The sequence below is a fragment of the Condylostylus longicornis genome, unplaced genomic scaffold (assembly GCF_029603195.1).
Source record: "Condylostylus longicornis isolate FDR11 unplaced genomic scaffold, ASM2960319v2 ptg000055l, whole genome shotgun sequence".
NCBI classification, from domain to species: domain Eukaryota; kingdom Metazoa; phylum Arthropoda; class Insecta; order Diptera; family Dolichopodidae; genus Condylostylus; species Condylostylus longicornis.
Window position 1 is genome coordinate 1,098,697 of NW_026578024.1, and position 25,739 is coordinate 1,124,435.

Consider the following 25,739-nt stretch of genomic DNA (forward strand, 5'->3'; position numbering starts at 1 on the left):
TTTTTATGCGGGAAAAACAAAAATGAAAATAAATGGCATTTGTTGACAAAAAATTTTAACCATCTGCATTAAAAAAACTGCACTAGATTTTACAAATATCAAAACAATTTTCATTTATTTGAAAACTTACTCCTAATTTATATAAAATAACTTAAATTATTAATTTTTTTACGAATAAATTGACTTAAGTTAAATCCATATCGTATACATATCAGAAAATCTATATTTTATATTCAAATATTTGAAACAACAATAATATTCAACTAAAAATATAAAGTTTAATGTTTTCAAAAGTAAATTAGAAGTGAGTATCTTTTTTATGATTGAAAACAAAGGTTCCAATTACAATACAGTGTAATGTATTAATAAAATGTGTACGTTTTTTAAATTCCTAAATAAGCATTTACTTATATATTATGTGTCTTTTTCACCACTTTATATTTTAAAAATAATTATGAATGAAAAACTAAGTTTATTATAATTTTCTTTATAAAAAGTAATTATGCTTAAAAATATTGTTTTAAAATTTTTTACAAAAAAATAATTTTGCGTTCTAAACGCGCATTTATATAGTTATTACGTCATTTGTATAATTAAATTTTTCCTTAGTTTTTATTTTCATTAGGTAAAATGAAACATTTTTAATTTACATACATAAATTCAAGTGATGAAGTATATGTACATACCTATGTACATTCTTCGATTGCCTAACGCATTAAAATTTGTTTTCTATATTTATTAAAAATTAACTATAATTTTCATTTTTATTAATAATTTAGTTTTAATTAACCTAAATATAAAATATGGTCAGTATTTTCTTGTTTTCCCTTAAAAATAAATTTTTAGCTAATTTTAAAATGTTTTAAACATTTTAAATTTCTTAACAAATTTATTTTCATATAGGAATATCACAGTCATGTGCTAAAATTATTTTATTTTAATTAGTTTTTAATTTTACACAATAGAAAACTCATTTACAAAAAAACTGATTTTTCGTTTTTATATATGTATATATGTATGTGTACAAAGTACATTTAAAGAAAGGAAAAAAAAATTAATAAAAATTTTAATATAAGCGAAATGCGCCTTTTATAACTTTATAGTCCTTATAAGATTAAAATTTAAAGATTAAATTTAGCAGCTGTGTTTAATATTTTTTATACTATTGAGCCGCCTCACATTTAGTATTCTATAATTTCCTTTAATGCTGCTGTTTCTTCTTTTTGTTATTAAATATAATAAATTTAAGTTCATTTCACATTACACTATTTCAAATTCAAAATGGCGCAAAATTTTAATGCAATAATATTTAACGTTTGATTTCCTTAAATCAGTACAACTTAAAAAAATTCATGAAATGTGGGCTTAAATCTCTTCAAAGGTATTTTACAGTTTTTGAAATATTTATTACGATTTAACAATTGATTTTTTTTTATAAAATAAATTAAAAATTTCATTTAAAATCAAATTCTGCTATATAAAGTTGTAATTAAAACTTAATATTTTAAATTTGTTCTTCAAATCTCGAATCACAAATACACAATAAAATAGCACAATAAAATATTGAAACTAACTTCAAGTTCATATTTGAAAGTTTTATATTAAGACGCTTTTCTTCGAATTGTATTACGTATATATATGTACAGCTTTAAAAGAAAAGTTAAAATTAATGTAGACAAATTATAGAAAAAATTTCCTAACTATTGAATTATTTGAAAATATGCCGTTGACAAACAGTCGATTAAATTCCTTAATCATCCTTTCAAAGCTATTTTAATTCTTATAATTTATCTAATTCATTTTTTGAAAATATTTGAGCATATTTAAATAACATCCCTTGTAGACTACACTAATTTTTTGAAATTAATATTGTGCTGCAATAAATATCGCATATAGATGGCACTTAAATGCAAATGCTTCTAGCACATGGCTGAATCTTTTGATGAGTTCTATTAATTTATTTTCCTTAATTAAAATACATAAATTTTTTTGCTATTGTTTCGCCTGATATGTTATACCTAAAATGAGAAAAATTAAAAATTAAATTCTTTAATCAAATAGCTAGCTAGTTAACTTAAATTTAAGTGCAAGTTCACATATTGATAAATGTATGTATACATAAATGTATACGTAGATACATATATCACCGTGATTGATCAACTATGTATATTGACTACAATTTTTTTTTTATTAAATCAAGCTTAAATTAATTACGTTATGTTTATGAATTTATTAAATTTATGAATTTATATTTATAAAAAAACATATTAATGACTGTCAATTAAATAAAATTTCCGACATTTTAAATTAAATAATTAATTTTTATATTATATAATTCCTATTCGCTATCATGAACATGTTAAAGTTTTTATATATGAAAGCATGCTTGTATACACATATGTTAATGTATTTAACTTTGTTTAATTATAAGTCAACACTTAAAAGTAATAGAACAAATCGAATACTTACATTAAATGATCTTTGATCGTGATTTTGTAAAAACTCGTCATCTGTAACTAATAACTGTCTCATTCCATAACGTTTCCTAATAAAAATGTAAAAGGAATTTTTTTAAAACATGTGTACTTATGTATATGATAAATTAAATGTATAATCATGCTATACATAAGTTAGATATTAGTTTGGGTTGTTTTTTATTTAAAATTCATATATTTACTTTAAATATTGTCTCCATGTTAATAAGGCAATGTATACGGCTAAACAAATCAGACCCAAAAATGTCGCTAGAATAATTGTTAGATGGTGATTGGTAAAATTCACATTATGAACTTCAATATCTTCATTAAAAATTTCCTGTATACCAGTTTTTCTATTTCTAAAATTAGAATAAAAATACGTAATGTAAATAATATGAAGTTTTAGACAATATCTATATGTATGTATATGCGTTGAAATATATTTAAACTCTAAATTTTAGCGCGTTTAGTTAAAAACCTTTCTAAATATTATATAGGGTTCTTTGTTTTAATTCTCTTACCCGAATCGTTCTTCAAAACCGCTTTGTTCTTCTGAAAAGTCATCTTCTTGAATTTCTTCAACTTCATCTTTAAGTTCTTTGACTTCTTTAAAATCATTCTCTAAATCTGATGGAAAAACTTCTGGAAGGTTATCTATATCCATATTTTTTACTCTAAATAGGGCTATGCCTTGTCTATTTGAAATAACTTTTTGTATTTCAGGTTTTGGACGAGATGTAGTGTCTTGCTGCAAAAAAAAATTTTAATTTAATATAAAAATTTCAAGAGGAACTTTATTATACCTAATATTGAAAGGAATTACAGATAAATGTTAAAATTAAAATTAATAAGTTAGCGATTTTATGATTACAACTTTGGTCGAGAACGCTTTCAATTCATTAAACATAATTGTTGTGAAATTATAAGAAAATTGGAGAATCTTTACTGTATTCTGTACTGTTTAGTGTTTTGCTTTTGTATTATTGTCAGAAATATATTAAATGTGTGTAGGAACGTATATCACATTTGGTTTTTTGACAATTCCTAGCCATGTAAAATTTACTTTAATCTGCGATGTCGTCACATGGTAATTTTAAATATTTGGAAAAATAATAAAGTCCGATTCATGAAACTTGGCAGTCGTGTGTCCAATTATAGGTCAGATATATTTGTAAAGTTTTTGTGGAATTGCTTGACAGGTTCGAGTAGCTCCCATACAAGTCCAAAAGCTTATTCTAAATATTTGGAAAAATGATAATGCCAGATTCATGAAACTTGGCAGTTGTGTGTCCAATTATGGGTCAGACAAAAATTTTGAAGTTTCTATAGAATGGTTTCACAGGTCCGAGTAATTGCCATACAACAACGAAAGGTGCAGGGTATAATTCAATCGGTTTATACCGAATGAAACCTTTTTACTTGTTATATGTTCTTTTTATTATAATAAATTACTTTTATTCATAAACGAAACTATTTCGAGGATTGCATATATTTAGGATGAACGGTTTATGCAGTTTTTGAAATAAAGCAAAAATTAATTTTAAGAGGGGTTAGCATAGTGTTCGATTTTAAGGGTTAATTGTGTGAATTGAGAAAATTAATTATATCTTTTAATAGCATAGAATTTACCGTTACCTTTCTGCGATTATAGAAATTTGAAAAAGCTTGCGGTTTCGAAAATATAAAGCGCCAAAAATTCAAATTTTATAAATTTCAAGCGGCGATAACTTGAGCGGGGGTGGAGGTGGAAACAAATTTTCTTCTAACGAAATTAACTATTTGTTAATGTCTAAAAGGTGTTAAAATTTCAGACTTTTACAACCTGAGGTTTAAGAAAAAACGACATCAAAAATTAAAAAAAAAACTGATTTTATATAACGGTAAGTTTTAACGGCCATTTTGTTTTTTTAAGTTCAAATATAGTATGCCGTGATTGAAGAAACAACCCACTGCTTTTCTGCGTTTACAAAATTTGAAAAATGCATATGGTTCTACTACAATAAATAGTTGAAAAATAGCATTTTAAGAGTTTTGGTGAGGTATAACTTTCAGAGGGAGGGAGATAGATAAAAATTATGTTCTACGAAAATTAGTTTCTAGTAAAGATCTATGTACGAGTACATATAAAATTTCAAGTTTCTATAATCAAGGGTGTAGAAGTTTTGTAAACAGACATACGGACAGACGGACGGACAGAGTGAAACTAATAAGCACTTTTTTTCAAAATTTTTTTGGAAAAGTGCTAGAAATAGACACATGATGCAAATTGAAATTTTATTTAATATTCAAAATGGAACTACCATTTATATTGAATGTAAACATTCGCAGTTATTTACAGTTTTTACATATACACTTATATATTTATGTATTTAAATATGTATGTGTTCAAATTAAGCTCAGATTTATAAAATAACGTTCATGTTCACGTATTTTAACATAACATTTACGTGAAAATAAGTACGCGCACACATTGTTTATAAAATTTATAATTTGATTTTTCAGGTATTCCAGCTACCTGTGAGTCATTTTTATTTGAAAATTCCGTGTTTTTTTAATTTATCGCTTGCTATTGATAAGATGATTTAAACTCGTTTTTTATTTTGTTTACTTTACATATTTTAGTTGTTTACTACCGTAAAACAAGAGTTAAGCTTATTTTTTTACATGTATTTATTTTATTTATCTTATCATAATGAGATTACATACCTACATCTATATATATCTAATAAATATAATATAATCTTATTGATTGGATTTTATTGGTTTTTGAATAAATAAAATTAAGTTTCCTTGGTCTTGGTATAAATAAAATTAAGTACTTGGTCTTCCTCTTTACTTGATACATTGAAATTAAAGGTTTGAAATAATTTTCATGAGAAACTTAATATAATTTTTTAAATGTAATAATGCTGTCACCAATGCGATATATGTATATGTACATTAATTCATTTTTTAACTTACTACATAATAGACCTTAACTTATTATTGGCTCATTTGTAGAATTTCAGCTGGATGATGATATTTTATATTTTGCAAATTCAAAAAAACAAATAATATGGAACATTTCGTTAATTTTTTTTTTGAATTGAACAAACATTAATATTATTTAAATAATAATTTATCGTGTACTCAAAAAATTTAATATAGCCGCAGGTCGGTCAAATATGATATCATTACCTATACAATAACTCAATAAATTTGTCTATTAAATTTTTGATATATTGAATTTCATGATCATTGTCAATTACAGTTGAAAATATGATAATTTCTTCGAGAACTTGTATGAAATTTGATCGAAATAGGAGTTTTTATTAGATAATAAAATTAAAGAAAAGAAGCTTTTATATATTTTTTAGTGAAATATTGTGAGTGTCACGATATTTTTTAATCAAAATTAATTTAATTTCATTAGCTATTTTTATAGCGATAAAACAAAGTAATTGAAACCAATTTAATTATGTATCATATCACTACTCTATCATATTACGTTCTTAAAATGATTAAAATTAGAATTTTGTAAATTTAAATATTAAATAAGTGTGGATGGCCATAATTGGGTCAAAAAGTTTAAGTTGAAAAAATAAAAATTATTTGAACAGAAGTTTGTGAAACATTTGAATGTGTATATATGTACATATGTGAATATGTGTATATATGTACATATTTAGCAGTTTGAATAGTTATTAGTTTTTCGCCTGTTGCTATGCTATTTAATATCTAAGTGTTTTATTACAACTTCAATTATGTACATATATTGTGTAATTGGATAATCATTGTTTTGAACCTACTTAAATGTTGTGAATGATAATATCTATAGGTCTGTTCAAGATAAAATTCTCCATTAATATTAAAATATTAATGAATAATTTGAGCTGATAATGATCACGTGACTTTCATCGCATTTCTATCTTGAGCGCTTTCATAATAATGCATTATAATAGTTTACCAACCTTGAACAGACGAGTACCGGAATTTTAAACGAATTTACGATTTACATTTTCCAAATCAAGAAATTCACGTTAACTGAGTATATTTGCTTGAATTAGCATCATAAAATTTTTTTATATAGTATAAGTGTATCTACAGACTTTTACAGATTTACATACATATGCATGTATTTACATTTTTATGACACCGCAAAAGAAGGTGAAAATGTGCAATTCACCTAACATAGAAGCTCCTCTTTCAACTGCTGAACAAATTTACTAATGTTTTTCAAGAAAATTACAAAATGCCAAACTATATGAATACCTCAAAAAGAACGATATGAATACCTCCTTAATCAGCAACCTTCCAAAAATTCAAAACTTTATTCAAACCTATCATTGATCAATGTACATATATGTAAATGACATTTTTTTTAAGATTTAAGTAAAAGGTTTTCTTAAAGTTTTGATCTGAAACTTTAATAATGGAATGTCAGTTGAGGCATCTCTTGCTAATATGCAGACATGAGTTATTTAAAATTATTATGTTGACACTTAAAAATACATAGACTGAATTTAAAAACTCTTCAACTTTCACTGACCAACACTTCCATTTCTTACTTACCGAATCCATGTGCTGCAATCTTCGAATTGTCGCCTCATTTGGTGGGATTATTGTAAAATTACTGGATTTATCAGGAAATATTAACGGTGGTAATGTTGAGAGTGTTGAATTTACTTTTATTGAAGTTTTTAAGGCTAGTGCTAGTGCATCAGACTCCTTTGAACTAAATGCATTATCTGCAATATATGAAGATGTATGAAACAATTAGAAACTTATTAGAAAATAAAAAATGCTATGGTTAAATTTAATAAAATTTATGGTAAAATTTTAAATATTTGTATTTTTCTTTTTTCGGTTATCAACTTTCGTATTATTTAAATATAAAAGAACGAATAAGTTTCTAAATCAAATAAAGAAATGTATTAAATATATATGTAGAAAATATACATACACAAACGTATACGTATTTTATGTAAACGTGTGGAATAGGGGTCAAATTTTATCAGGTCACTAAGTCTTTTACATAAAAAGAACATGTATTAAATTTTAAAGTCGTTATAAACAAAATATTATTAATTAATCGCTTTTCAATGTTTCTGCGTTCTAGTCTGAATGTCTCCCACGTCAATCACATGTTTTTCTTACTCATATAAACGAAAATTTAAAATATATGGTTCATTTAGATTTTAGATAACGATGATTGTAAAAAAATTTACTTAGTTTTCAGTATTTCCTTTTTAGTACATTTCTTTTTGACATCATAAAAGCTGCGAAATGGTTTACATTCTGAATACTAAATAAATGCATTTCGTAGAGTCGATTCTTTGATCAACTGAGTCTGCTATATCTGAATATTATGATATATCGAAACCAAGACCTTAAAAATAAAAGATATGTTCAAAAAGATGGAACGTTGCACTTCTTTTGCTTCTAGAATTTAAACGTTTTCATATGATTTTTTTTGTATCTTTAAGGTTCATCACCAGGTCCTATACCTGCTATTTTGGCGTTTCTTAAAATGTTTTCTGCATTTTTGTTTTTTGATCCCATATAATAGGGATAAAATTTAGTGGGAGACTATAAAAAAAGGAACATATCATATTATAATTTCCAAAATTATAATACATGTTCCTCATGAAGCGTGTTATAAGAGGACCAAATATAGCTATATATATAAAATGCAATCAAACATTAAGTAAACTATTAAAGTCAGATTATATGTAAATTAAATAGCAAAAACAAAATGTAAGTTATAAGTATAAAATTAGGATTCTTCACTACTTCGCACCCTTCTATTAATCGCGTAATATGATCAATAACGATGCTATTATTGTCCGCGCTTTATTAAATGAAATTTAATTCGAGACAGAATTAGGTTGCTGACTTGCTCTTAACATAATTATGTATTTTTATTTTTTTTTTATTTACATTTATAAAAAATTATCTTATATAGGCCTATATTTTATTTTCTCCTTGTCTCGCTCTTTATTAATCTGCTATTATTTCTTTAAATATTATTTTTCGTAAATATGTATACATATGCACATACTTAATTGATTAAAATTGACAGATGGGTAATCAATTACCGTTTCGTTGGTCATTATTATTAATATGTCTAATTTTCTGTATGCATAAATATTCATATACTTATTTGATATTGAATAATTATTTTATTAATAGAATTTAATTTTAATATTGAAAGATGGTGTCGTCTAGATTGTTTAAAATAAATATTAATTACGATGTTATTTTTCTATTTTATTTTTTTTTGCAATTTTGTAAAAAAGTGATGCAATAATTGAAAATTGTGTCTTGATAATAAAATAATGTAATGGAAACAGCTAAATACTCATATGCACATAATATTGAGCTCGTGTACATTTTAAAGGAAAAGGAAAGTTATAAATGAAAGAGGGAGTGTGAACTGAATAGTTCATAGCTGTAACTTTTAAAAATTTTTCAAATTTAAAGCACATATTAATACAACAACTATCTCATTATTTTTCTAGGAAAATACACACTTATGTATGTGTAAAATTTTAACGAATTGTTGAAATTCTTCACAAAGCAAAAGATGGAAAAGCTAAGCGAGACAAAATGCTGTTACCGCTTTAAAATTCAAAAATAAATTTACTGAAAATAATTTTGTTGATTAAAACTGCTTGAATACTTAATTAAGAAATTATAAATGTTTAAAAATAGCCTTTGTTCGCATATATAAAAAAATTAAATTCAATATGAAAAAAAATTCTCCAGCTCGTTTCTAGAAATATTTTAAGAATACAAATAAAAAATTAATAATGTTGATTGATTACATTTTAATTTTTTTATTTTTGATGATTATTTCTTGTCTATTTCACGGTAAGGTTTAAAGTTCAAAAATTCCACAAAAGATGGGAGGGTTACGTATCGCTCGGAATTAAACAATTTTGTTTTTTTTTTTTAATTTTGATTTGTTATCATTAAAAGAATATTTTTTTTAAACCCGAAGAATTTTCAAATTCTTTATATTTCTATGTTATTGTTATGATGTCTAGCTAAGGTTATCGAAAATGTATGTTTCGTGAAACAATTTCGGGCTCATTTAAAATGATCCTGGAAATAAACTTTCAGCTTATTTTATATACTTAAGTACATATATGATCATTCTAGGGTCTCGTGTGCCAATAACTGTAATTAAAATTAAACTGTTTCTTTTAGTTTTAACTGTAAATAGATAGAAATTAAATATGAAATTTAATTTATTTTTTGTTTTAGTTCTGCTTATGTTCCAAGGACGTACAAATTATGTACATATGTACATATTTTAATCTAGATAAGGGTGGTAATGTTTTTTTATAAATTATTGAATTATTAATTGAATATTTTATGTGGGAAATAAAATGTTTTGTATATTATGTAGGGTTATCTGAAAAGCAGATTTTTGAGAAAATGTTAACAAGTAGCTAGAAGTTAAATTTTGCAAAATTTTCCATATTTTAAGATTCTTATGAATGTTTATAAACTAATTGATGACTGATTTTAATATATATGTATAAGGTACCCGTACCGGGTAGTAATTCTGATTTGGAAAATCAAATAACAAGAATAGTTTTATAATATGTATTAGGTAAAACCAATCTGAATTCTATTCTATTTTTAAAATTTTAATCTGATATTTTTTTGATAATTTTTGTGAGGCTAATAATAAAAATCTTGTTAAATGTTCAAAATCCAATTTCGGACAAAGGATGTCTATCGGCGATCACAGTATATAGCGGAAGTAGAGGACGTGGAACATGCTTTCTGTTCCTTAAACGCGTCGTGGAGGTCTTTTTTCGGCCTTGGGTAGCTATAGAGGAGTTTTTTTGCGCTGCTCTCGACATTCACTAAGGAGGTTAATCTGCTCCGTTAGATAGATATTGCGATTTACACTACTTGGGCGGTTGACAAATTTTAGTTTGAAGGTTGCCGATATTCACCTACCGCATTAGATTCGCGTAAATGGCCGGAAGGGGTCGCTCTCTCTCACTAAGAATTTGACTAGGACTGATTTTAATTATTAAGAACAATATAACAGAATATTATAAATTAATATAAAGTCATTATTTTTTAATTTTCAAAATTTTAAGCTAAATTTTAAAATGCAGAATTTTTTTTTCATAAATATTATAATAACAGATTTAAAAAGGACTTCAGAATAATATTTTATTATAACAAGTTGGTATAGAATAGACTAGCAACATTATGGATACTTATTTGACTGCCATTATGGAAAATCTACATTAAATGTTTTCCTTATAGTTCACCCAACAAATGCAATTTACAAAGTGGTTAAAGCAATTATTTAACTTTGTTGTCGAACTCTAACCATTCACCTTTCAATATACATACATATGTATGTAATATATACAACTGCTTGAATACTTAAAAAATATACAAATAATTTAATAAAAAAAACTTGTTTCTAATATGTAGGTATTTAAAACGCTTTGATTTTTGTAAACAAAACAATTAACTTAGGAGTAAAAATGCAATTAATTATTATCAGTTTAAAACTTAAAAGCCATTTTTATATTTTTGCGTTTTCATATTCATATAATTTTTTACGTACTTATATATGTGTACTTATACAATATGAAATATCCGTTTCTTAATGTTTGGTATAGTTTTTAACAATAAATATTAAGAAACGGGATTTTAATTTATAGAAAGAATTGCAATTAACTTAAGAAATTGTAAGTATGAAATTAGTTGAAAAAGTAATGAATTTTTTAGGTATATTTTTATTTTTAGACAGAAAGTCTCTAAGTAAATATGAAAGAATATTTTTTAAACTTTTTTTTAAAAAACTCATGAATTTCAGTATTTAATACAACCATGTCTTATGACTCAATTATTAGAACCAGCTCTAAATTGCCTTTGCAATATTTATCAAGATAATTAATTACTAATAATTACCCGAAAGTTATTCAAAAAAATTCAATCAGATTGAAATCTTTGCTAAACTTGCAAAGATTTATTTTATTTTCTTCAGTATATTTGTATGTTTTGTATATAAATATGTATACATATATGTACATGAACCTTTTTCACATATTTACATAACAGAGAAATATGTAAGTATTCTTAATATGTATATGCTTTTAAGTGTTTATTCATAAATATTTTATTTGTAACATTCTTTTCTGTGCTACGATCCTTTAAAATTGGACTTTGCGCTTAAATTAAATATTCATGATTACCAGCTGTATATACATATTATGTTTATTACATGATCGTATATTAAAACTCAATATTGTAGAAAATATTCTGAGTTAGATTTCAACATCTTACTGCAAAAAAAAAAAACAAAAAAAAATAATAAATAAAATGAGAACAAGTTGTAAATTCTTTAGTCAATTCAACTAAAAATTTTTTATATATATTATTATATTATGTAGCTATAAAATAATAAATAAAATAAAATTTCATTTTTTTTTAAATATCCATAAATAAATTTGCTAACAACCTTCGGTTACTTATACAGTATCTAAAAATAGCTACACGATGCACTTCCGTAGTAAGTAAAATATCGAAAATAAACACAAAAAAAAGCGCAATAATTTAAAAACGAGCTCTAAGGCATCAACATAATCGTAATCCATTTGATAATCAGCAAGAAACACTATTGACTATATATTATGTACATATACCATATGTATATAATGATTATCAATAATTTTCGAGTTCATTTTACAGGAATGTAAGATCGCCTTAATTTAGGGTTTTCACTGCGTTACTAATTTAAATTTTTTATATTTACATCTATTGTTTGAGCTAGATTTTCTACTTTAGAAAACTACTTTGTTGTTCATTTTCTAATTTAGAAAACATTTTATAATTCATTTTAAAAAACTTTGTTTTCCATTTGTAATATTAAATCAATAAAGATTAAAGGAAAACTCATAAATTTGAAATTAATTCTGCTTAAATCTGATGACTATTAGAATTGGTTGAATACAAAATACTTTACATTGTGTACTTTAATTGGCAAATTCAACACTAAATTTTTAAAGCGCGATAAATATCTGAATTAACTCGAAGATATCAAACGCAATTAAAATACGACAGTTTTATTGACAAAAATGTTGAAACAGAACCCATGTTATGCGTATATCTAAAGCAAATTTTTTCATTTAAATTACTTTTGAGATACAATTAAATATTAGTAATATAAGAAAAACCTGGCTCATAGGTGAAAAATTCGATTTTCACCTATAATATATAAGGCTTTTCGAACTTAGTTTAAGTAGTTTACTAAGTTTTAATTTAATTTATTTAATAGAATAGAAATGCTTTTGGAATCTTGTTTGGTTTAATCGTATGAAACTATTTTGAATACTAAATTTGAAAAGCCGATTAAAATACTTCCCTTACATCAAACAAATATTGTCAATAATGAAGTAGACTTCAAAACTAGGAATGTATGTACATATGTATTCGTATATGCGAGTATTAAATAGGTGTAGTTAATTTGTGTAATTTTGAATATGTATTTTTAAAGAGATTTTAATATTTCGTTTTAATGTTGTATTTTTATATTGAAATTTTTCTCGTTTTATTCAATTTTCACACTATTAATTTTTTTTTTGATTTTTCATTTTTTATATGTATTTTGTACAGCAATTTGTTATTTATGCAAGAGAAAACAAAATATTTTTAAAATATGAAAGAAAAATTACGCCTCAAAACTTCTTAACTTATAACCTTTTCTTAGTCAATCATCGATTTTTTTTGTAAAAGAAAGCAACATTGTTGCAAAGTACATTACATTCAATAATCCTTTAGCGGGATGATAATGCATAGCAGTCAGTAATGACAACAATGTTGCAACAAAAATTCATTTTCTTTTATTCTGCAAAATTATAATTAAGAAAAATATAAATCATTATCAAAGAAATATTAAAAAAAAACCATCATGGTTGATTCCATTAAAAAAAAGCACACACCTCATATTTTACTGATTGCACGGACTTGCTTAAATGTGAATTTGGGTACAAGTGTTAATGCATTAGTCCGTTTTGTGTTATCGTTTTAAATATATCTGCACTTATCAAGTAAATTAATTGCTGTGATAATTGGAACGAATCGAATTAGGATAATTAGCATTGCCATCAATAAAGAAGTCGAAAGGAGGGAATTTTTTATTATCCAGAAATTTAAAAATTTAAAATGTTTTGGATAATCAATTTGAAATAAAAGTTTTTACTAGTTAATATCCGGTTATATTTTGACTCGATCAAGTAAGTAAACTTGACTAATTACATTTGTAGAATTATACTAACACTGATCATTTATTGAAAAAAAACATTTCTTAAAAAAAAGCATTATAAAATAGGGTTAACCAGCAATTATTTAACATGTAAATATTAAATTTTAAAATTCAAAATTTAGATTATTGTTTACACATGTCAAATTTATTAAAAAGAAATTATCACATTTAGTAATTTTGTAATGGATTCAGTTTATACTTAACATATTTTTGTCCTTAACAGCTTCTTTTAAGCGTATCCAGTCACAGCTTACTTCATATATGATAAATATGAAGCTGAATTACTTATACGAGTATAAACATTAAAAACTTAAATAAAAAAAAGTATCTGATTCACCCTTGTTACCAAATATCTTCTTTTTCATTCTCAATTGTGAATTAATTTAGTAAATACTAATCTAAGGAAATTTGCTGTTTTTACTTTAAAAACTGATGCAATATTTTGTATTATGTATGCTTTTATCAATAAATAGATGATTTCGATCACTTGTTGTAGCATACACGCACAAAAGAGGTATTTGAAACACGGTCAATTATTTTGCAATCAGTTTATATTATTTTAATAATATATAACTAAATAAAATTATACATGAAAATAACTTACTTAGAACACTATAAGAATTGCAACAAATGATAATTATGCGGAGGCCACAAAACATTTTTATGTTATTGAAGGCTCTCAACATTATAGTGCACTATACAACAATATGAAGTATTTACTTTTAGATATTTATGCAATGTTTTACATAAAATATGTGTGTGTTTATTTATATTTAATGTAATGCAGGTATATTTTTGCACAAAAATTATACAAACAAATCTAGACAATATACTTAAGAAATATACAAACATAAATTTCATTTTGCAAAGTTTTAGTTAAGATTTTAATATTTAATTTTATAATTCACCTATCTATGTTATTATTTTAGACTAATCCTTCAATTAGCGCAAATATTTCGATAATTACCCTTAAGTATTTATATTAGTTAAAATTGTTTTTATATATGTAAGTATATTTATATTATATGTGAATGTATTTATATTTGAAGAATTTGGTCTGAAATTTCAAAACACAAATCACCAAGTTAATTTTATATGAATTTCTTTTTAATTGAATTTTATTTCTATAACAGTGGTAAAAGGAAACAATATACTTATAGTAGATAAAATAATTTTTGCAAGCATGCGAGGTCAAACTTTTATAATAGAGTAATTTAAGTATTTTAATTATAAAAAAATTACATTTGATCTCATGCAGGTTAATTAAAGTGTATTCAACAAAATAACATCTAAAATTTGTAAATTGAGAGTTTGACGATGATCAAGTGCATGTACATAACACTATAAGAAAATTTAAACAATAAAATTATTAAAATATATATATTTGCCATTGAAACTGTGTTTCAAATTATAAAGTAAATTGTAAGAAAAACAAAATTGAACACTATGCCTCTGAACACTAATACCATCGAAATTTAAAATCTAAATTTTAGGAAAACAACTTTGTATTTTTAGGAAAATACTTATTAACTTGATATGTGGTGTGTAACTTACGTGTAGTAAAACTAAAAGTCTTACGTGTAGTCTATAGTATTGAAACTTTCGATGTCAAATCAATTATGCTTACAATATGTACAACAAAACAATCAAAGACGGCAACCATATTATATTTACTGCATATGTCTTGCCGGAAAAGAAATTATTATCATTAACAATTTATACAAATATTATTTATGTTCATTTTTATAAAAATATCACTGAATAAATAGTAAAGAAATTGCTGTTGTGCGTGCCTTTTATAAAATAAAAAACAAATCAATATAAAGCGCAATTTAATTTAACTTTGCTGATTATAAAATGAGGCACGAAACTCAAAACAAAAGATGTTGATCGTACACAAGTTTCTCATGAGATTAACATTCTTTTGTAGCTACAACACTTGAAGTTCTCAAACATATTTATTTTGTAAAATAAATAATATGTGTACTTATATACATACATATGAACATGTTTAAATTTATTTAAGGCCGATTACAAATAATTTTGATCTTGATCGGCACGACAATGCTTTTACAAAACCCTAGTATAAAGGAAAACCATTTTTTGTTACCATCCTAACTCATGTACCTACATATGTACATATCTATAACATGTATTTATGTACATCCTATACAAATTAAATAACATTATGAAAGAAAATTCAATTCTAAAGATAGCTACTGCGAACTAATAAAAATTAAAACATAAAAAAAAGAAAAATAATGAGAAATTCCGCTGCGTTTGATGTTACAAATCAACTTTAAAGCGCGTGCTCATGCACTTTTTAAAACTGTTGTAATTACTCTATAAAGTAACATTGTAATTACTTTTTGACTTTAAGATACCTTTCCAGGTGTTGTTGTTCAAATTAATAAAAAAAATGTCACATTTTCACTTTTCTTCAGTATAAATATAAAAATAAAAAAAAAACTTGCCTTTTGTTTAATTATAGCAGTTGTTGTAGAAGAAAAATTAAATCGTTTGTACGCGGGTATTTAAGAATCATATTTAGTTTTAATTTGTGCTCACAAAAGTGAACAATTTTGCCATTACCATTCGATTTAGATGAGGTAAAGATTTTATAAATGGAACAATTTTCATTGAATTTAATTATATTAAAACGAAAAGAAGAAAAATAGTTCTGTGTATGACAACCATGAGGAATGCTTATTCAAAAACAAACAATAATGAAGTGTTTTGTATCGAATAAATAAATTATCGATTTGTATGCTTCAAGCAGTAGATAAGGTGCGTTTCTGTATGAAATCTGAGAGCGGAATAGTAAACGGTAGTGATTCAAAATGTACGCGTTTATGTACACATTTAAAAAAAAAATTAGAGCCTGATCGTCTATCTCTTTATTATACTCGGCAAGTAAGAGGAAAGTGAGTAACTATTATATATTTTTTTTTTCTTTCTTCACTCCTAGGAGGAGTATAGGGCTACTGCATGATACATGTCATGTCCTAGTTTCTATAGTCATAGAGAGTTAGCTAGGTAGGTGACTAGCCTACCGTAGTTTTTATTTATATTAAATATTTCAGTTTATTAATATTTACTGTTTATTTTTCTTAGTCTTTAGTCTATCGAATTTATCGAATATTAGTTTATCGAATATTATGAATATTTGAAAATTACTTGTATAATATTTATTAGTATTGCATATTAAGTTATATAATATTGAATATAATTTTTATAGTGACCTGACCGGGGTTTGAACCCGAGACCCTTCGGTTAGAGGGCCGGTGCCATAACCACTGCACCAATGGTCAGGTCAATTATATATTTATATAATGTAATTTTCGAGTTATTCGGTATTTCGTAACCCCTTTTTTTTAACTGTATACAAAATTTATTGACTTTGAAAGTAAGATGTTCAGTCTCTAATTTGAGAAAAAATGTAAAAAATCAAACTGAAAAAATGAGTAATCTTATTGAAAAAATAAAAAATCAATTAGAAAAACGAGGAATTAAAATGAAATAAGATTTGAAAGTGAATAAAATGTGATTAAAAAAAAGCGAGACACACCAATAGGCTGTTAAATTCGTGATAAAAATGCTGGGTAATTCTAAATATTTAGATCAGAATTCTAATACAATATATAATACAATACAATGTTTAAATATACATCTTACTGTATTAACGAAAGTATAAATTTGTAATACCATTATACATGCGGCTTATTAACATTACCTTTTTCGCCTGTTTGTTTATTTAATTTTATTTTACAGCAGTCATTTATTCTGTTTACAATTAACATTTATGATTGCGCCTGTTTTACGAGTAGAGAAAAATACTTTTCTCTTACTTATATTAATTGTATGAGAAAAGTAAATGAATATCAACATTAAGTTTTACCTTAAATATGTCCAGTTAAATATTAATGTACATATTATACATGTAAACGAAATTCCTGAACTTCGAAATGTTCATCTAATTGATATTTATGAAGAAATAATTTAATATAATAAAATTACGGTAAAGGCGTTCAGTTTTTAATTTTGGATGATTTATAAAAAAAAAGCAAAAAAAATAATCCCGGATTTAATATAAAATACTTGTACATATTTATATGTATATACATATTGTTATGTGCGTATATGTAGATGAAGCAATGTTTGAAGTAAAGGAAATTTTGTTTGAAGAATTAAATTAACATTTTGACCTAAAACCCCAATTTTAATTAATTTTTGGAAAATTGTATACACATGAGAATTTAAACAATTTAGTATAAAAGGCGGTTGAAAAAATAAAGAATGTAACTAGCGTGTTTCGGCGCTCGCCCAAAACAGTCGTCTCTTAACCTAACCCACACAATCGAAGAATTGCTTACGAACGCAACGAAGAGATGCGATGCATGTATGGGCAATGATGGTATTTAAATATAGAGATTTCTGCTACGATCATCGAATTTTTTTCTGTAATAATCTTCTAAAAATTTTCCTATTTTAGGGATTAAATGTCATAAGTAAAATCAACATTATTGTTCAAATATTTAATTTTTGCTTGCTAACTAAGTATTCACATAGCTACAAATGTATATTTTTGTCTTCTTTGTATTTGCTTTTACAAACATATCTATATAATGCTTTGTCTTTATAATTTGTTAATAAAAACAGCAACGTCTTTCTCTTATATTGTGAATTTAAATAAAATTATTTTAATTCTATTTAAGTTCACTATCTATTAGATAAATAAAATGAAATTGACACATATCAGATCAATTTAGAAATAAGGAATTTATTTTTTATGTTAGGTGGGTAAACAGCCTATTTTATACTTTAAATTTTTTGTTACACTATAATATGAGCCCCACTGTGATTTCTAACCTATGATACCATCGCATAACTGAATTAATTTTTACTTTTTTTTCATTCAAAACATTCAATTTCTTTTTGTGTGACAAATAAATGAAGAAGAAAGTGATTTTTTGTTTTAAAAAATTATTAACACCTTAAGCGACAAAAAGTAAATGTCAACCCACTTAAATATGTAGAGTGGCACAATTTGAAAATTTAACTTTATCCATGTGGTTTTGGGTTCGTTAAGGGGAGAAGTCAAGTCTTCATCAGTAATATAAAACAAAATAGATGTATCTAATTCCAAATGATAATTAAAAATACTTATGTATTACAATGGGAATTATAAGCAGATTTCATGACTCATATTTTAAATAATTTTATTTTAAGTGAAATGAAAACAGATTAATTGAAAGTGCAAAAGTAAGAAATTTGTGCGATTAGTTTAAGAAATTAAAAAATTATTATATTATATTTAGACTTAGAATTTTCAAAATACGTAATATGGTTGATTGAAAATGCTTATAATAAAATGAGAAAAATATTCTCAATGAAAAGTTACATTAATATCTAAGTATTTAGTATCTAAGTAAAGTACGAAATTTAACGAAATAATTTCAATCACTATTGTTAGTATATAATGTGATTATCATTCTTTAACCGAGTATTCTTATGAAATTACTCATCAGCAGAACGTTTAAAAGTACATGATTCATTTAATTAACCGAAAAATAAGATGCTTTTAAAATACTAATTAGTTTTTTAAAGAAAGTTTAAACCAGGTACTTATGTATGTACGTCTATGTGTACTTATGTACATTGTGTATATTTTTCATTCAATAAAATTCTGGCCAAAATTTAAATATTTGATAAAATCCAAATAAAATATACTCTTCTAAACAAATATGATAAAGTTAAATTTCAACGTAAATAAATATTATTAATAATGAGAATTATAAGTCAAGAACATACCTAGAAGCCTAGGGTATAAAAAGAAGCTTCGTATGAATAATAAAAAATTACCGTAAAATTACGCGCGATTAGATAAAATTTCCAAAAAAAAAAACAAAAGCTTGCGACGACGAAAATATTTCAATATCTTTCTTTATTTTTGTGAATACGACCATCTACATACATACATATATCTATACTAATATGCATAAAATATTTTCTAAAATTTTAAAAAATTCTCAAAAATCAATTTTGTTATTGCTTCCCTAAAGAAAAACTTTTATTGAATTGCTTTGGTGTATTGTTGATTGTTTTTCTTATTAGAATATCTAAGTAAAAATTTAATTTTTAAACATACAAGCACAATTTGTATATAATATACATATATGTACATAATAATGAAAGTACAAATTTTTGTAAGTGGTGTATTCTGTATGCATTATTAATCGTAAAATTTTAAATAAAATTCTCGAAACTTGAATGTACAATATTCAAATAATATAAACCTTTTGAGCGTTAGCCAACGGTCGGTGTTTTAGACAGATTTTCCTTCAGACTTAACATAAAACTACATTTTTTAAAAGTTAAACAAAGTGTTGAAAAAAATAGTACTTAAAACAAAGCAGCTACGCTGTTAAAATTTCGAAAAAAAAAACACTTCAATATTTTGAGTTTGATTAGAAAAGTGGAGCTTTAATTTCTTTTTCCAACCACTTGAAAAATTCCGGTATCCGGTTTGATGAATAAATTCCATTAAATTTCAATATTTTGTTCATAAAATAAATATGTAAGTTCAAAATAAAAATCTCATAAAACTTAAAATTAATAATACAGAAATCTGAAAACTCTACAAGTATTCGCATTTATGAAACAAAAAATTTATGAAATATCTTGTGAAACATTTATCGCAACTCCTTCTCTGCTATTCTCTGCATTTGTGCTTTTTAAATACATTTAACACGTTTTACTGGCAAAACTATGAGAGATAGAGCAAAGTGTTATATTGGTTAACCTTTAGAATTTATTGTACCACTTCAAAAAAAATTGAAAAAAATGAAGAATAATAAAACAAATTTCTGCGAAATTTCGAGTTTTTTACTCCATGTTGCGTGATTTCGAAGTTATAACCGTTTATTTATATGCAAGAAAAATGTGGCACCTTTTTTCCAAGAGGCTGTAACTCGAAAACGACCTCTTTCCCACGAAAACGACCTCTGAAATTATTTACCACCTTATGCCAAACACCCTGTATATGTATGTATATATTGTGATTTACCAGCCAAAGACTTTGATCGATGAAGAAAAATGTTTCTATTTATTTATTTTGATAGTGTTATCAAAGTGTTTAATTGATTAATTCATATACTTATATATAGATAACGAAAATTTATAGAAATTTAAGGTAAAAATTACCAATTTTACTTTATAAATAAATTTTTGAATGAAAGATAAAAATATTTAAAAGATAAAAAATTTCAACTTACCAACAGAAATAAATAAAATCATCACAAAGAATGGAACTGAATACATTGTTACTCTTTCACAAATCTTTAAATTAATTTAATTATATAAGAAATTTTTTGAAACGAAACTTCAATTAAAAACTGATTATTTAGATATGCTCGTGAAAAAAATTATTTTCTTGCTTTTAGAAAATTCTTGAAAATTTGTTTGTTTTTTTTTTTTATCTTAAATACTTAAATATTTAATTAATTCCAAAAACTCGTTTTAATTTTTTATTCACAATGTTCACAATAAAGTATTTATTAATTTCTACCGAACGCACGTTTCGAAACTCAAAATAAGTATAACAATAATAATTAAAAATAAAAAGGTATCTCAAATATTAAAGCACAACAATTTTATCTCAAATAATTATTTACTATGTACACTACTCGAAAACAGAAATGCAATATTATCACTATTTTTTTAAATTTTTAATAAATATATTTTTAATTTAGCCTAACATCAGCACTTAAGCGTGATATTTTAAATACTAAGCCCAAATGATTAAAATTGAAGCTTTTTATATACAAAACTCGAATTACAATCAATTCAACAAAAATAAAAACTCACTTTAAAGTATGTTCAGTGTTCATGTTTTATTGTAGTCTTATAAAGAGAGTACATATTCTCTTTATTTATTTTTTTTTTAATATAATTTTTGATTTTAAATTTGAAAACATACATTTTGTGAGAGTACGACAAAAACTTTGAAATAAAAGTATGTACATATTATCAATGTTAGGGATGTATAATAGCGTAATAATTATAAACAATAACAAACTAATAATTTTTGTTAAATATGTGAGCTTTGTTTTGTTTCTTAAGAGAATCTTTTTTTTTTATTTTTAGAAATTGAGAAAATTGTGTTGCTAAAAATTATTTTTTCAAAAAAATTTAATTTATTGAAGTTGAACTTATAAGTCTGGTTCTGATCTGTCTTGTATAAAACTTGAAAAAACTTTAAAACTGAGTAACGTCATTCAGTTTTGTCAAATCGTGGGAAATATTCCATTTTGAGGGATTTTTAAAGCCTTTAAGGGAAAAAGGCAAAAAATCGTGGAAAATTCCATTGAAAATTTATCTTCTTTAATTTAGTTATTTTAATTTCTTTTTTATTTTTGACCAAATTTTGGCATTTGATCAAAAAATAGAAAGGCCTATTATTTATTTTGAGGCTCTTAAACCGATATAGTATTTCTTATATCACAATTTGAAAGTTACTGTCAATTGAATAAGTGCAATATTTTTTAACTCAATAAATACGTATTTTTTTTAAGTACAATGCTAGATGTATATGTATAAATAAAAGATCTCTTAAAGAGAAATTATATGGGAAAAAATAGGGTTTGGAAAAGAAAAAAATGGGTGTTTTTTAATTAAAGGCAAAGTGAGCCAAAAAGAATTGGTAGCACTAATCCCTTCTCGATAAGAAAACAATCTGATTAAAAAAAAAATAAACCAGACGGAAAAGCTGAAAAATGTTTAGAAAACTTTACAAAATATCTAAAAATATCAAATTTCAAAATATTTTTCAAACATAAACAACACATACATACATAATGAAGAGCATATGTTTTGACAGCTTAAAGTTTTAACACTAAATTTTACTTTACAAAACTTGAGAAAACTTTAAACATGCAAAAAATAAAAGCGTCATCATTTTCTCTCACATTTTCTCAAAATGCATCATATCCGACGCTTTGCATACTAAAATGTTATAAAGTTTGTTTTAAGGTTTTATAAAGTTTTTAAAAACTTTCAAGCACCAGATTTCATATTATGTGTTTGAGAGTAACACTTTGTGTCATAATATACTGATATCTGTTATGCTGATCGTTCGTTTGCGATTTGTGTTGCACTTTTTTAAATTAAGGCTTAATTCAAATTATAAATATTAATTAATATTTATAATTTGAATGAGATTGAGTTCATCTTTGCAGCTCTTACTAACTTAAGTCACCTAGAATTACATTGATATATTAGAATACTAAAAAATATAGTTCTTCCTATAAAAACGACTATTTGTAACAAAGTCAAAACTAACAAATGACTATTGACTATGCCAATATTGTGAAAATAAAAATAAATTCACAGCTGAATCAAAAATTTTGCAGAACTACAAAGTAATACTGAAAGCACAAGAATTTAGTAGTTCAAGAATTTAGGAGTAGAAGAATAAAAACAAGTTGCAACTGCAGTTCAAAATTAGGACTGCAAATATGAACTCAACCTAAGTTTCATCGTTAAACTTCGTTAGGAATACCATACTAACTTCATACCTCATTTTTAAACCTTACGTAAGTATGAATTTTATATTATAACTTAAATTTCATACAGTATAGTTTGTTATAAAAAATTAAATTAGAACAAATTATTAATCAACTTCAATTTGAAAAAATCTAATGCCACCTATTTTACAAAATTTTATTTGAAAATATTTTCGCAACAAAAACTTTTCTGTACTTGACTGTACTGTATAGACAAAATCTCAAAATGAAGAGAAAACATATATAAATAAATATATTCTATAAATGAAATTTCTCTTTCCAGTTTTGAAAAAATTTCAATTTACTTTAAGAGCACCAAAAGAGAAGCGAAAAATTTCTCTCTTAATATCTTCTAAATTGAATTAAAAATGTAACATTCAGAAAAGGACTTTAAAGAAATATAGAACGGTTATCATCTTAAATCGGGATTAAAATATCCTCTTCGGAAAATATTTAGTTTATCTAGTATATAAAACAGGTGCAATATTATATAGTATTGCAGAAAACAAGTGATATATGTATGTACATCTGTAAATATATCAACGATATTTTATGATGTATGTCTATTATATTAGGATGTTATACATGCATGTGCCTATAAATAACATCATGTATGTATGTACAAATATTTGAACTTAAAAAAAGTGGTTATAGGTTAAGGACGTTAATTTTAACTACTTTATGTATTTACAGTGAGAAATTATTACGCGAATTTATTTAAAAAAATTCTAAGTCAATTGCATTGTTATTTCTGTTAATTTTTGCAATCATAGAATTTGAAAAACAATCAATATAGTTTCGCAGAATTTTTTCTATTTAATAACAACATGAAATTAATATAATTTGTTTATGGTATACATACATATATAGTTTGAAAGAAATAAATAAAAATAATTGATGTATTAATGACCGATTAATGGCGAACAACTTAAGTTTTAATGTAGGAAAATATTACATTTTCCTTATCAAACCAAATATGAATATAATTAATATTAAACAAAAATGCATGAATATAAATGTTACAATGTCAACGTAGGTTTTAACCTGGGAAAAGGGCAAATAACTTTTATTAGGAAAGCTTGTATGTATATGCCTGTCTACTAAGATAATTAATTTATTATTAAGGTGAATCTCAATGTGAAAGTAGTTCTGTATGTGAAATATTGCTTATACATATTATTTAAATAAAGAGAGAATTTTCGTTTATTCAGTTCTGGAATAGTTCTACTTGTATTACGTTCGAAAATTTACGTTATATACACTGAAAATATAGGTCGTTCGGAAATTCAACCCGCAATAAAGAAATGTTAGGAATGTATCGCAGATACAATTTAAAATTTCATAAATAAAAATTTTAAATTTCAAAATGGCAGATTCAGATATTGGAGGGTTATTAAAGTAAGTTTTCTTTAAGTCTTCAAATCTTGTTAAAATTTCTTTATTTATGGGATACAATTTCATAAACAATATCATTTCTGAACAAATGATTATTTAGAAATTTCAGAATTTTTAGACTGCATAAACAAAAAAAAACTTAGCTAAAGTTTTTGCATACTGTTTAACGCTGCAACTTAGATATTTTAGTTCTAACTTTTAGCGCAGCGTGCATAAACAAAAACCCATAGATTACTAAAATGTTTGCATACATTTAAATGTAAGCGTATATATGTAAGGATACTCATACTTATATTTACTTAAATTAAAATTATCTAAATATTCTAATGGCAATTAATACCTTCGGAGTTTTCGTTTCTTATATAAGAGTAAATACAAATTCATACAAAAATAGGCACGGATTTGTTTTTTACATTATTGCAGATCAAAGTTCGCTTAGATCGTTCTTTACATGCTCTCAATTCAATTCGTGTTTTCCGAATCAAATATAGTACTTATACACTGATTATACACACACGTAATTTTACATTAGTAATGATTTAATCTGTAATTTAAATGAATAACGACAATAAATGAAAATTAATTAACTTTCTAATGTCTAATATCACACGTCTCAGTACAGCACATCTCAGTTAAGAACTCTTCATATTTCTTATGAGAAATTTATTATTATTACTATAAATTACATTGAATCTTATGCCTTAAATTTAACCTGTGCTCCTATTTTAAGATTCCCTTAATTTATATGTAAAAATGTTTGAGACAGTAAACAAATTTATTAAAGTACAATTTAAAAATATAATAAATTATAAGAAAAACGAAATAGAAAAATATTCATACACATTTTTTTACACTTTTGCATATAAAAATATTTTATTGTTAGGTGCCATCCATAATCATAGTGTCTAAGTAGCTATTCGAATTCTCAGTTTTATTCTTTTATTTTCTTTATCATTTATAAATTACAATTCAAAATAACTATAATTTTATTTTACAAATCTATTGTATTTATTAAATTAC

General features: G+C 24.5%; 1 protein-coding gene across 1 annotated transcript; it reads right to left on the reverse strand.

The window, feature by feature from the left end:
* Positions 1-222: 222 nt before the first annotated feature.
* Positions 223-21,520, reverse strand: LOC129611738 (uncharacterized). The gene is made up of 6 exons (XM_055525029.1): positions 21,036-21,520; positions 7,029-7,204; positions 2,999-3,225; positions 2,678-2,836; positions 2,470-2,545; positions 223-2,018 (listed from the first exon to the last, which is right to left on the reverse strand). Exons 1-6 carry the CDS (start codon positions 21,079-21,081, stop codon positions 2,013-2,015), a joined length of 690 nt encoding a protein of 229 aa, XP_055381004.1. The 5' UTR covers positions 21,082-21,520; the 3' UTR covers positions 223-2,012.
* Between the last annotated feature and the right edge of the window lie 4,219 nt (positions 21,521-25,739).

Bases quoted from the DNA above. Each gene is read 5' to 3' on its own strand.
- LOC129611738 (XM_055525029.1), bottom strand. From the start codon at position 21,081: ATGTATTCAGTTCCATTCTTTGTGATGATTTTATTTATTTCTGTTG. The intron at 3,226-7,028 runs GTAAGTAAGAAA...TTTTTTTTGCAG, and splicing joins GATTGCAGCACATGGATTCG to CAAGACACTACATCTCGTCC. The intron at 2,837-2,998 runs GTAAGAGAATTA...TTCTAATTTTAG, and splicing joins GGTTTTGAAGAACGATTCGG to AAATAGAAAAACTGGTATAC.